At 43.2% G+C, this 13,881-nt stretch overlaps 1 protein-coding gene across 2 annotated transcripts in view; it reads right to left on the bottom strand.

Annotated features, from left to right (window-relative positions):
• The window catches only part of adgrv1 (adhesion G protein-coupled receptor V1), a 148,436-nt gene that overhangs the window by 53,405 nt on the left and 81,150 nt on the right, over positions 1 to 13,881 (bottom strand). For both annotated transcript variants that reach the window (XM_058636829.1, XM_058636830.1), the window contains 20 exons: positions 13,597 to 13,795; positions 12,813 to 13,032; positions 12,486 to 12,725; positions 12,248 to 12,397; positions 11,603 to 11,823; positions 11,233 to 11,512; positions 10,946 to 11,089; positions 10,052 to 10,223; positions 9,493 to 9,625; positions 8,834 to 9,402; positions 8,083 to 8,346; positions 7,637 to 7,754; positions 7,384 to 7,555; positions 6,236 to 6,478; positions 4,596 to 5,003; positions 4,049 to 4,221; positions 3,703 to 3,949; positions 2,778 to 2,917; positions 998 to 1,158; positions 666 to 766 (listed from right to left, as the gene is read on the bottom strand). In XM_058636829.1, coding sequence (XP_058492812.1) covers positions 666 to 766; positions 998 to 1,158; positions 2,778 to 2,917; positions 3,703 to 3,949; positions 4,049 to 4,221; positions 4,596 to 5,003; positions 6,236 to 6,478; positions 7,384 to 7,555; positions 7,637 to 7,754; positions 8,083 to 8,346; positions 8,834 to 9,402; positions 9,493 to 9,625; positions 10,052 to 10,223; positions 10,946 to 11,089; positions 11,233 to 11,512; positions 11,603 to 11,823; positions 12,248 to 12,397; positions 12,486 to 12,725; positions 12,813 to 13,032; positions 13,597 to 13,795 — 4,355 coding nt within the window. The remainder of the gene's footprint in view (positions 1 to 665; positions 767 to 997; positions 1,159 to 2,777; positions 2,918 to 3,702; positions 3,950 to 4,048; positions 4,222 to 4,595; positions 5,004 to 6,235; positions 6,479 to 7,383; positions 7,556 to 7,636; positions 7,755 to 8,082; positions 8,347 to 8,833; positions 9,403 to 9,492; positions 9,626 to 10,051; positions 10,224 to 10,945; positions 11,090 to 11,232; positions 11,513 to 11,602; positions 11,824 to 12,247; positions 12,398 to 12,485; positions 12,726 to 12,812; positions 13,033 to 13,596; positions 13,796 to 13,881) is intronic.

Below are 13,881 nucleotides of genomic sequence, written 5' to 3'. Positions count from 1 at the left end.
AGCCCGAGGTGGTTCGTCCCCAACGACAGTCTGCTTTAGTAGGGGTTCGTGTTTGTCAACTGAGGAGAGGGGAGACCAGTGGAAAATTACCAGTCCCGCACTCATTCATGCACACACGCACACACATACACACACACAGTGGGGTCTACGGCTAATGTGACAGCTTGCGTTTTTTTAATGGGCGAGGGTGCGGGGGGCATGGTTGTGTTGTCAGGACGCGCCGGGCCCGCAAACGACGCAACCAGCAACATTCACTGATGATGTGTCTCTGCAAATTTCCACGAACATAGCGGTGACATGTCTGGTGGTCAGTCAGACTGGGTAAGTGCGTGTGTCTGTGTGTGTGTATGTGTGCGTGCACGCAGTTAAAAATATTGAACATAAAATACAAATATTTTGTTCCGTCTCTGTTATTAATTATACAGAGTGTTACTGTGTGTGGGCAACTGATCCAGACACTGCAGAGAGATGGATGTCTCTATCATAATTTCCAAAGGTGCCCTATCCATCTGCATTTGAGTCCAGAGAGAGAGAATGCGAGGGGAATACTGAGGTCTCTGCCTTCATTAGCATTGATTTGTGGGTCTTTGCATTCACTTTGGTTGATATACTGAAGCACTGTAGCACTGGACACAAAAGGATCATAGCAAACAGAAATGTATTACCTGGGTTCCAAGGCAGCTCACCATCATGTGAGTGAGCAGTTTGGCAGTGAACATTGGGGAACGGGAACACAGCACGTGTGATATGATGGCCAACGCAAAGCCTGTGAGAAGATATGAAAGACACTTTTATTAATATTATATTATAAAATATTCACAGGAATTAACAGTGGCTATGTATAACAGTGCCGAGGAATACAGGCGACCCAAGTCTGAGGAGAAACTGTATCACAGAGAGCGGGATGTAAAGCTCTTTGCTCTTGCTCTTTGCCAGCCGACCGTCAGGGTTGTGTTGTGTCCCGGGGACTAAGAAAAGTGTGCTTTTGTACTTTTACCTGAGATGCAGATAAATCCAGAGGCATAGAACGCTTCATTGTAGGAGGCGAGTGTGATGAACTCTGCGTAGGCCGTGTAGATGGACAAGTGGGAGCAGGCACATTCCACATAGTTCCCAGCCTCTTTCACAACCCTGCAGTATGGACTGTCTGATGACCAGCTGTAAAGAAGGATACAGAAGATGACACTACTGTGACACAAGGAAAATATAATTTTAAGGCCTTCTCACTATTCTTCTCTGTGGTTTTTGGTTCTTAAAAAACATTTTTTACTTAATTCCTCATAACTGCTTTCCACCTATTTACATATCCACGCAGCCTGAACACAGCATCACGAGAAATGTAAACGTGGAAGACCGCCTTGAAGTTGTTGTGGAGGACTTCCTGCCACCACAGTCCCCTAAATCAGCGGTGTTACCCGAAAAGGAAGCTGAGGGTGATGTTTCATCATCATCGTGCATCCATATGCAGAAGCTACTAGCACTCTGAGAACCATGTCAAGTTTGTCAAGAACACCCCACTGCTGCAGTGACCTTTTCATGACAATAAGCGACTTCAGCTCCTCTGTCACGTTTTGCTCTCTGGCCTCGTCAGTTTTGTTTCCTGCCCGACGTCATTGAAAGCAGCAGTGCGAGCCAAACCAAACCCGATGCTCAACTCGTAACACTGTGTTCCAGCCAAGTCTCCAAGAATGTCCTCAACACACTGACCTCAAGTGGGAGCGCTCAGAGAGTGAATGTGCAGATATCAGGCCGAAAGAGATGTGATGTGTCCCCCGTGGAAACACGAGAGGCCTTATTGAGAGGCTGAACTTGGATTTTTAACTCCGAACAGAGCAAACTGGTCTCAACTGCAGGAAAAAAAAAAATAAAGTAGGACACAAACAGTATCTTTATTGATCTCTGCAGGAGTCACTACGTTGGGTGGAGTCGTGAAGTTACCACACCAGTCTTCTACAGGTGTGGTGCACGGCAAGACAAGTTAGTTCATTAACTTCTTTTAAGTGTTTGACATTTACATTGTTAACTATATGTGTAGAATTCCTATTACATATTTATTTAATCTTATTTATCATATACTATATTTTGCCAACACTGGAAAACACTGTTCTTATTCCTTTCCTTTGTGCTCAGTTCAGTTCAATCAGTTTATTACTTTACTGGAGCACTTTTCAAACACACCCACCCCACTCAATCACATATTTACCCACCCAGGATACATTCGCGCACCTTGATAAATACAGCTAAGACAAAGGGGCATCACATGAGATTCTTTCCACTGCGTTCCTATGCATTTCAGAACAGATTTTTAAAGGTTATACATATCGTATTTAAAGCTCATTTGGATTTGCAAGCTACACAGGCAGCTTGCAAATCCTCAAGTGGGGAAATGTTATCTGCTCAAGAGGATCTAAAGGACATCCTTTTTTTTTTACTGTCAGTGCCAATTGACGTACCTGAAGAGATAAAGCTCCCAGAACCAGTTTTTAGACACTTGCCTTCATGTGGTGTCATCCTTTTTTAGTGTTTATATCATTATATCATACTACATTAGCCACTGCATTGTAATGTTTCTGTCCCCCTTTTATGCTTTTTCTGCCAAAGCACTTATTTAAAAGAGCTTCATGAATAAAATTCAGATTTTTATCACTCCTACAGATCTGTGACGATCGGTTAAGTATTGCTGTGTCATCTTACTTTAACATGCTGTATATTTATAGTGTGAACAGTAAGTCTGGCTTCCAGAGAGAATAAATACAGGTGTGTCTGTGCTGAGTTACCTGGCAGTCGTCTGGTTCCAGAGCAGACACACAGACCGTCCGGGTTTAACCTGCTGACCGGGGCTGTGGATACGATACACCACCTCACTGCCGTCTTCTAGGGGTCGTGACCTTCTGTCCGCAAGGCTGACAGAAAATACCTAGAAACAGAAGAACAGAGTTCAGCTGTGGGGGCTTATGAAACAACAAATGTTGAGTTTATGTTGAAGCAACACTGCCACCTGCAGGTTGCTAACAAAATACTGGATTTAAACTTAAACTTAAACCAGAAATAAGAAGAAAGAAAGAAAGAAAGAAAGAAAGAAAAGGCATTATAAAATTACAGAATAAAAGGCAAGATTAATCAGTGGCATCAAGAAATATTAATTAAATTCACAACATCATAACAGATTTAAACTAGTTTAGTTTAAATTTCAAAAAGAAACAAATAACATCCAAAAGGAGAAGGAAAGAATGTGACCTCTTCTTCACATTGTCTTTAAACTTAAATGTTAAATGATAATTTTGAAGATTTTTTGCTCGGTTTATCATGAATAAAATCAAACAAATCAGTAAACAAATGAACAAAATGAAATAATCAACCTATAATGTGCAGGTTTTCTGTTCATTACTGACACTGTTCTATAATTTGACTGCGATAAAGTGTTATTTAGAGTGAGTTTCTATCAAGGGCTTGTTGTTGTGCTGATTCATCGCAGGTCATCAATGTTTGGATACGGTTAGGTAACAGTTTGTTTTTAGCTGTGTACATTATTTGTGCAGTTTTGAAATCTTTTAATCTGTGAGTGTTTTTGTTTAATGAAGAGTGAGTTATTTGTTTCTCTAGAATTGGTTTTACATGTGATTTTTACAGCTCTTTTTTTTGGAAGGATCAAATTTGGATTTGTGTTTGTATATAAATATTTCAGTAAAAGAAAAACTCTACCTTCCCATTTAGAGCATTGGCTGTATCACTGCTGATAAACCAGTGCTCAGTTCTAAACTCGGTCAGTTGAATCTGACTGAGGTTTCCACAGTCAGCGGTCAAGCCTGCAGGTACGGCCAACAGCGAATCTGGAAGCTGGAAGAAATCACCATTGCGGCCCCTGAATTTGTAGCCGTTGATCTGCATCGGGTACCACTGGAAGGCCGAGATGGTCATGTGCGGACATGTTTCCAGGACGGTGCCCCTGCTGGAGACGACACACAAGAAAAAAAATACACAAGTCAATTTAAATCAATCATTCTGTCAAAGACATGTTGAAATTTGAATGAGGGACATTGACACTCACATCTCGCACTCGCTGCGTGTGAGGAGGGAGAAAGCAAATCGCTCGGCCACGTCAGCGAGGTAGCTGAGGCCTCGGGTGTCCACTCTGCCGGGATCGGCCAGAGCACACAGCAGCTCGCTGGTCAAATTGCGGCTGCGTTCCTGTAAAGGCGTCCTCTCCGCTTCTTCAAGCACCTGAGTGATGGAGCGAGAGAATCGTTAGGAATCTATCGCTGATAAACACCTGATATGACTCTTGTAGTAACAACGTGGCATAGCATATATTAAATATTATGGAATTATTGTTATATTATTATTAGTAGTAATATAGTGGCAAATAGTTTAACGTTTTTCTTCTTTCTGCTTACTTTCATTCTTATATTTTACTTTTTGTGTGTTTGTATTTGCTTTGGGGGTCACACAATGGAGTAGCGGTTAGGGCTGTTGCCTTGCAACACAAAGATCCAGGTTAATTTTTTTAGATTTAAATTCGCACCATCAGCCCTCATGTGGAGGATAAAGCAGTAGACTTCTTCTTAAGAGGAATTAAATAGAAAAATAAAAATTACCTTCCCCAGAGCTTCTAGCACAGCGGTCATCTGCTCACGCGTCAGAGCTTCACCGACTTTACCGATCAGTCCTTGCAGCGCCTGGTTCAAAATATTTGGGCCGAGCGGCTGATGCAGCTGGTCAAGTACGACCCACACAGCCTCGCTCGCAGCGTTCGACACCACCGTCACATTCGCCAGCCCGAACTGAGGGTGCACTCTGGCGCCCCCCGTGGCATTGTAGAGCTCCACCTGGAAGCGCTTCGGCGTGGGCAGCGACGAGGCGAGGTCAGGCGTGAGGTAAACGTCCAGGGACGCGTTACGGTCACCCACGCCGAAGGTTATCCGACCTTCCTGTTGGGGGAAGTCGGCCCCTGCTTTGGCGGGGTGGATTACAAAAGGACCCACCACATCTTTTCTGTCAAGCTCCTGGAGGGGAGAAAAAACAACATACGACATATTTGTGGTGAAGTCAGTTTGATTAAAAAAAAAGTAAAAGTGAAGCAACATTTTACAGCAAATTGGTATGACCATGTCAACACTATTGTAAGTAAATAAAGTTTATTTCTTTAAAACTCAGTTAACGTAAGTGTGACAAGTAAGTTAAACTCTTAAAATATGATTTCTGATGTTATTTTTTAGTTTGAGGTAAATGCTGGAACAACTGAGGATAAATAAAATAACAACAAGGGATAAAAATATGACTAGACACCGGACAATATGATCACCCTTTTAAAGCAATAAGATGAGATGCACAATGAGCACTTTCATGATACTTCCTGAGAGTTTTTTGGGGGGTTTTGTGCAGGTATATTTCTATATTTAATCATTTTATGGCTATGAGCTATGATTTAAAACTGCAGTCTGCAATAAGGAGCGCTGGGTTCTCACGAGTAAAATAAACTTTTATTCTCCCATCTTGCATCACATTAAAGCTCTGAAGCTTGAAAGCAGATCACCTGGCCATCGAGTCTTTGTGAGGGGTTTTTGTTTTTTTTCTTTCTTTTATTCTCAGCGAGTGTAAGAGACACTTTCTCACTTTGATCTCCGATATCAAAAAGCAAAGTGTGCCAGTGGACATAGTGCCCTCGATCTGGATGAAGCCAAGATATGATTCATCTCAATACCTCAAAGAAAAGCTAGAGTGGCGATGAGATTGGAAGAGTGAGGCGAGAGGTCGGCTTGGTCTCAGCGATGCAGGACTTTTGTTAAAACGTACATACTGTACAGACAATAAGGCTATTAATATTGAATAAGGAAAAAGCTGCAGTCATTTCACAGGTCACCGGTTGTGGGGATTTTTCATCCTCGTTGACAGTCACTATAAATTATTACAGTGTTATTGTGAAACAGCCTGATTAGATCTGCTCCTGCTGAAACGCATGACAACAGAAAGCAGGTCAGTCACACAGATAAACATTACTGGTTGCTATGTTACGACTGATGGTGTTATGTTGGGGGTTGGGGGGGTCTAATTTTAGCAGCTAAATGGTTATGAATGACCGTGGCCTTAATGGTAAATATTTTCCCCGCGATTCAGAATGACGGCTCCGAGGCAAAAACAAGAATGGCACCATCTGTGTGTCCTATGAATATGATAATTTGAAACTGTATTTCAAGACCTTGCTTGTTCAGTACATTTGCATTCGTGCGTGACTTACCAGAACGCGGTATTGCACGGACATGGTTGAATCGGTGCTCGCCTGCCTGAAGACCTGCAGACTGAGTTTCGTGGCCGTCAGCGTGACAACAGGAAGTCTGTGGCCCACGGCGAAGTACACGACGCCGCGCGGGTCGTCGCTCTCCGCCAAAGTGACGTTGGCGAAGCTGATGGTGGTGTTAATGGCGGCTCCAGCCCCCACCTGATAAATCTCCACCAAGAACCACGTCTGGGACTCTGGCTCCTACGGCAACGAAGATGAACAGCTATTAGTGAATCGTTTTATCTTGTTTTCATGTTGTAACGCAATACTAAGAGCATTAATATGTATTATTTTTGGATGTATGGGATATGCACACACTTGAATGGGGAAGAAAACCCAACAACAACTGATAAAAAGACAAGAAATAGAGGAAGAAAACAACAATTTAAAGAGGTCACATGAATGAACACATACTATATATACACGCTTTATTGCAAATAGGGAAATGATTATCGATTAAAAACTTGCTTGTAAATAGCAATAACTATTTTGGGACATGAAGAACAGCTGAACCCACACAGTGAGTCCAGAAATCAATCTAAAGGTTGCAAAACTGATTCCTTTCCAAAACTATTAAAGCTGTAGTGCGTAACTTTTAATGTTAGTGAGTTTATGCGATGTGTATTAAGTCGGTAAACTCGACATGACTCTCCCTGTGTTCATCGGTACAGTGCAGTGGTGTTTTGTCTTTGTCCTCTCGACAACATTCATTTGTGCACTGCACACAGGAAGTCATTTTTTTTTTTAAAAAATCAATCCAAAAATAACTAGATTGTAAAAATCAGCAACGTTTTAGCTGAGTCATGTCGTGCCATGTTATTTTGTCTTTTTGGGAGAAGAATATTTGTGACACTGTTGAGAGGATTGTGACCTTGAAGTTGCTTGAAATGGCACAAATGTGTTGTTCAAAGCTTCATGGTTTAAAACATCTAACATGACTGTATCGATATCTGGAGATATTTGAGTTTGTGACATCGATATCAGACTCGAAAAAGTGGTATTGTGCCATCCCTTATTAGGTTTGATTTCTTAGTGGGATTAATAATCTCTAATAACCAGCATAATCCCAGCTGTCCTATCAGCAGGAGTGGCTGCATTTCTCTCACCTCATCATCCAGGACCTCCAGAGTAAACGCACATATAATCTCTCCTCTCCTGCACAGTGCAGTTCCTGAGGTGTGCAACAGCTGTGTGGTTAGATTCACTCCGTTGTTGGCAAGAGTCGGAGTTGCCCTGCTGAAGGTGGCTCTCCAAAACACCTGCACGTTCTCAAACGCTCTGAACGAAACAGGAAAATAAAATGAAAAAAAATAAAATAATATTAAATTATTTCCAGGGTAAACCATTATTTCTTTGTACCTGTTTTCTTGTCTCTGCAGAAAGAGGACGGCCGTTCTGTTCCGTGAATCTTCATCCAGTATTTGGCCCATCAAAGAATCCAAACTAAATCCTATTATACCGTTATGGAAGTCACTCCCTGGTGTGGACAGAGGGAAGGAAATAATAAATACGTTTGCAATCAGTCCTTTCTGTGTAATAATCAAATAATGTGAACGACTGAAGGGATTATATGAGAAGAAAACAGCAGATGGAGACTAATCAAGAGGTATTAGCAAAGTCAGAGCAGAAAACTGAATCCATCAATGAGAAAATAAACACGTTAACATTTAATTAGAACCAAAGAAACTAGGATAAATTGAGTGCTATGAAGGGCTGAAGAAGTGAGTCCAGAATATATAGCAATAAATATAAAAATTGCATTAGCTGGGACATACTGCATGCGTTATTTTTTTTCATCATCTTACCAAGGATGGTGATCTTGGCAAAAGCCCCAAAGCCTTCATATGGACTATCTGTGATTTGTGCTCCTCCCTCTGGATCACTGAGGTAGATGAAGAACACTTCCTGTCCCTCTGGCTCTGCGTCATCCAGGATGAGGAGGACAACCTCTGTCTCATTCTGGCCAGCCTGCAGGGACACGACAGTGGACACCAAGCGGAAGTCCTCCTGCTCCTTTGCAAGGGTCTCAGTGGGTTCCGGAGTGAATGGAGGAGGTTTTGTGCTTCCGTCTGGATAGAAAACAGCAAAGCAGCATGATTTCAAGCCATGTGTTTGGTTCACAAAGTACGAGCAATTTCTCAAAATGCAACAGAAACTAAGATCTGTTATTAAAGAAAATATTTCCTGTGTTTTCCACTGACAAAGCAGGGCAGTTTAAAGGAGCATCCACTAAAGGATGAGTCGTGGCTCACAATTTTGTGCTAAACTTCGTGAGAGAATTATCATTCAGTTCAAAGACAACCTTCAAGTATTCGGCTCTGTCTTCTGTTCATAACATCTTGAAAAGATCCAGGGTAGAAACCACGGCTGAATGTGTCCGAGCACTGAGGTGAGAAAGAGTCTCACCAGACAAGATGTTGTGACCAGTTGTAAAAGTGTATATTTAACAAATAGAATTACTTTCGTCCTGTCAAATAAAGGTTTAAGTAAATTCAAAGAAAACAGATTTTAGTTTTTATTGCAGTCTAAAAGGAGTGGGAAAAAACAAATACCCACCTCCATACGCTTGGACCCGCACCCTCACATCCCCGTCCACACTGTCGGACCTGCGCACCCTCAGAACCACCCTTCGCTCCTGATCCGTCTCCTCATCTTTGTCCTCCGCTACTTGGACGAGTCCAGGTCCGATACTCAAAACTCCCCCAGTCACGTCACTCGCCAAGATGGTGACAGTGGCCACGCTCTGTTGAGCGTGAAGGCGAGGAGAGACCTCTGCCCACGCCGAGTCCGCATCAAGGACTTGGACATCAGTGAGGTTGACGTGGAAGTATTCATCCGGCTCTGAGAGGGAGTCATCGAGTATCGACAGTTGGAACGAAGCGTTGGTTTGGCGAGGGGAGTCAAAGAACAAACGGCCGTCCGGCACTGGAAGAAAGTCGTCTCCTGCCGTCGCACTGCCCGTTATTGTTTCATAGGTGAGGCGGGTGGTGTTGCTACGAGAACCATAGAGTCTCTGGACATAAAGCGTTATAGTCTGGATGTCCTCCGCGATAACTAGTTGGCGAGAATCGGGGGCAAACTGGTAGATCCCCAGCGGCTCCACCTCTGCTGTGGTGAAGCCTGACCTGTGAAGGAAAAAGGACATCAGAATCACATCAGTATACAGTGTACTCACGAGTTAAAAGGTTCAATTTCTACCATTGTGAAACTGCTACCTGAGCTTGACAACACCGGCGCTGGAGGTGGCAGCTGTGAGGTGAAGAGCGTACGACGTTGGCTCTAAAGCGTCAGCAATGGCTGTAAGAGATATAGTTTTAGTCCTCTCTCCATGGGCCAGGGTCAGCGAGCCTTGATGAAAGAAAGAAACACATTATCAACAGTTAGAAGAGCTGGAAGAGAGAGAGGGAGAGAGAGAAGAGGGTTGCAAGACGTTGGCAACAAAGGAGCATCATGAGAAACAAGGAGAACGCAACAGCACTGATCATGTCTAGATATAGCAAGAATAAAGAGGGCAAAACAAAGGTTAGTTGTTGCCTCTAACATTAACCCCAGAAAATAAGTCACTGATTGTCTTTTACTCGCTTTACCCGTGCGAAAAAAGCAAGTATTGGTGTGAATGTACAAAGAGGCAAAAACTTACGCTACACAAAGCTTCAACAATCAGAGTGCAAATGGATGGACTTCAATGTTTCAAAGTATTTAAAGAAAACCTCTTGTATGTAACACAGGTTTTTTCAGACACGTCACCGTCATTGAGCTCACTGACTGTGGTACCTGAGCTCGGGCTGATATCTCCGTCTCTGAAGCCCGACAAAGTCTGTCCCGAGGGAAAGCCAGCTTTCCACTGGACTCTGATTTCTCCAAACAGCCCCGTTCGTGTCACGACTGCCTCACACGACCCCGCTGCTAAGCTTGAAACCTGCAGAGCCACTGAGGCAAAGCTGACCTGTACAAGGGAAAAAAAAGACAGATAATGGGTGTTAATTTGGTGCAAATTCAAACCAAAAGCCATTAATGTAAATGTCATTGTTAGCAGCTACACTGATATAAAGATTATTCGAAACTACAACAATCAGCTGTTTACCGAATACAACATTGACTCAATTTAATGTGATCTTGTATTTGTTTATAAATATGTATAATACAACTAGGGATGAACATTAATGTGATTATAAAAACTGGATCAGTTAAGGCAAATATTCTTGATTCTATTAAAAAAAAAAAAACCACAAAAATCTTCTCCAATGACAACTTTGTGAAGTGATGAGTTTCTTGAATGTTTCCCAAAGCTGCACGTTTAACTGCAATACGCTGCGGAGTGGACCAGTGTCTTAAATTTACCAGGGTCACTGAATGCATCTTTATGAAGTGAGGATTTGACCTCTGACAAAATGATGTATGATTTAATCTCTGTTTTGTAGGTTTGGCTCGAGCACTTTTGCCTTTTTGCTTCTTCACCACAGTGAAAATAGCTTGTAGAAAGCACATGCTGTTGTAGGGCAGGGTGGGTGTGTGTGTGTGTGTGTGTTAATCCAGGTGGGTAAATTGTAATTACATACATAAATACTGCAACCATAATCACACGTCTGCGAGTGAAGCATCAGAGAGAGGTAGAGTTTCTCCTGCAGGGGTAAATCATACATCACACTGAAAGAAAAAACAGCTCACCTCTGAGCTGGCAGCTTCTTCTGGCACAGTCACCATAGCAACGCCGGCCTCGTGAAGAAGGCGAGGCACAGGGCCGAGGACGGGGCTGACAAGTTTAACATCTGTGAGCTCTGCGGTGAAGCTCTCACCCGCTGACAAAAACACCTTCAGGGGAGAAGCAGGCCAACAAATAAGTGCTTCAAAAACAATTTAAACTCAGGATTTTCTAAAAGGTCATTGTGTCGTCGTTCATTTAAGTGTCTCATTTTGCTGAACGAGGGTCACTGAGTAAGCGTTCTCGTCCTCACCTGGCTGCTGATGGGCACAGTGAGAGTTCTGAAGGTCTGTCCTTCCATCAGGAGCAGTCTTCCCTGAGCTTGTCCTCCCAGTATCTCCTCAATGTCCATCACTTCATCTATTCCTCCGCTGATTTTATAGCCCACACTCACGTTGCCAAACAGGCCAGCAGATCGTGTCACATTCATCACCAGGTATCTGGTGACATTTGACCCGGCCTCGACGACCTCTACAGTCTGCTGCTCAGGGTCCAGGGAGATGACGCCGTGAGGGTCATCGTTAGCAGGAACCCTGAAGGTGAGATGATCAAATTGATGTTCATTTGGTTTTTGACGTGAAGTTTTTTGACGATGGTGTTTTTTGAATTTAACAATGACAGACCTGATGTGGACTCTGATGAGGTCTGGGTTGGCATCCAGCGTGGCACCACCCTCCACAGCTGTGAGCAGGACAACGTAGAGTTCCTCCAGCTCTGGAACTGTATCAGGCATCAGGCTGAGGACGATTTCCCCGTCCCGCTGGCCTTCCAGAATAACCACTGAGCCAGAGGACACAAGGAAGTCTCCTGCGAGGTCTGAGTCACTCTGTATCTGCCAATGCACCTGAGGTGAAATGATGGTGTTTACACATTAGTTCTTTACTGGTAAGTTCGATGATGTTATAGACATGTCAATCACTCTGGGATTTTGAGTTGTTGTTGTTGTTGTTATGGGTCAATAAACAAATTGAGGTGTTGTTCCTCGCACTCCAAGAGCACAAATGATAGGTTTTTGTGCAGAACATGGTTGAAAGAGGAAAAGACACAGGTTCTGAAAGCGTGGACGGACGTTCCTGCTTTTAAATCTAACGTGTAGAGGCATTTTGGTTTCTCCATATCAAGAATCGCGAGATGAGAAAAGGTGACTAACAAACGGAACACAATCTGCACACCCTAGCAGACTAGATTTGAAAAAAACAAAGATGCAAGACTGAGAATCCAGCCAGGCCAGGACTGATAACTCATGAATGTAAGTGATGTAAACTTACCGTGATGTTACCCATGAGTCCCTCTCTACGTGTTATAGACAGGGAAACGTTGAATGGACCCTCTGCTTCTGTGGATTCATTGTAGACTCGGTCTTGAAGAGCATCCGGAGTGAACCGGACTATACCGTTTGGGTCACCAAACTTTTCTACCTGGGAGACGAGAACGGAACACGGAGAGAGCGGGAATGAGTCGCTGGCGCTGAGGCTCGTTTCACGTTGGATTTATCAGATGTCGTACCTTCAGCGTCACGGAACCAGCCTGAGGATCGACGTCCATGTCTCCAGACAGAATGCTGAGCTCAATAACAAACGTCTCCTCCACCTCCACCTCTCCGTGAGGGAGAATCCGCAGCTCGATGGCGCGTACACCTTCCTCTCCATCCCCAAAGAAGAAGGACCCGTTCACCGGCTCTCTGATGTCTGTATTGAATGGAGGAAGAACCTCTCTGCTGTTTGGCCCACGGATGTTCCAAGCCACCTGTCAACAGGTAAAATCTATTTATATTTGCTGACAAAGTCAGTGAAGAACAATAAAAAAAAAACAGACTGTGTTGTCATGTCTTACCGCTGCGTCGCCCACTAGGCCTCCCACTCGCTCCAAGACAAGACTGAGTTTGAGAGTGGAGTTGGGGTTCACCACGGTGATTTGGGTCTCGTTCAAGAAACGGACCAAGCCACTTAAAGAGTCGCTCTTGGCGATGGTTACCGTGGCAACGCGCTGCGGCCCCAGGACTGCTCCTCCTGTTGCTCCGACCAGCAGGACCTCAAAAATCTCTGCGTTTTCACTGGAGAAGACAGTGTCAGTAAAATTAGGGAAACCGTCTAATGTCATTAATATTCAATGCTTTAGTGTCAGGTGTTGATGTCTGTGTCTGTGTTCACCGTGAACCCAAAGCAGAAAGACATTAAGTCAGAAAATGATTAACAACATCCATTACTATCTGGATTGTTTAAACTGATAAATACTGATTTAATAGAAATCTGAAAACAGGGTCATTTCTAATTCATTTAAATATAATGATTTAAATCCACCTGAAATGTCTCTCAGAGTATTATTGGAACAAATTATCTTCCCCTTTTTTCTGTCCGCCAAGTAGTTTGAAGGTGGTATTCAGGAAAGGTGTGTTAGTCCCTCATACTGGGAGAATATGACAAAATAATATAAAAACAATGACAGTATATACATTAATATATACTGTATATCAATATTTGTGATATTGTGATAATATCGATTTATGTATTGCATTATGTACGACATAATTTAATTTGTATTTAATTGTTGACAGTGTGAGAAACCACCTTTTGCATTCTCTAAGGTATTTTCTCCAGTTTTTATTTTGTCCTCTTACCTGTCGAGGTCGTCTACGACGGTGACATTAATAAAGCTGACATTCTGGCCATGGACGAACATCACTGAGCCGTCATTCAGGGTGTAGTCGAGGCCATATGTTGCACTCAAGCCTCTGGAAATGAACTGAGCCGAGACGCGTCCATACGTGCCCACTCTTCTCACCACCGGGACCAACACGGTGCCCACGTCCTCCTCAACTGAGCAAGAAAGAATCCAGAGGGGATACACAGAGTTTACATTGGGTGCATAATCTTGAAATGTGCTTTTTTTGTGTCAAATAGTA

This window comes from Solea solea, chromosome 8 (assembly GCF_958295425.1).
Source record: "Solea solea chromosome 8, fSolSol10.1, whole genome shotgun sequence".
Taxonomy (NCBI): domain Eukaryota; kingdom Metazoa; phylum Chordata; class Actinopteri; order Pleuronectiformes; family Soleidae; genus Solea; species Solea solea.
This window is presented reverse-complemented; position numbering and strand designations above follow the sequence as displayed.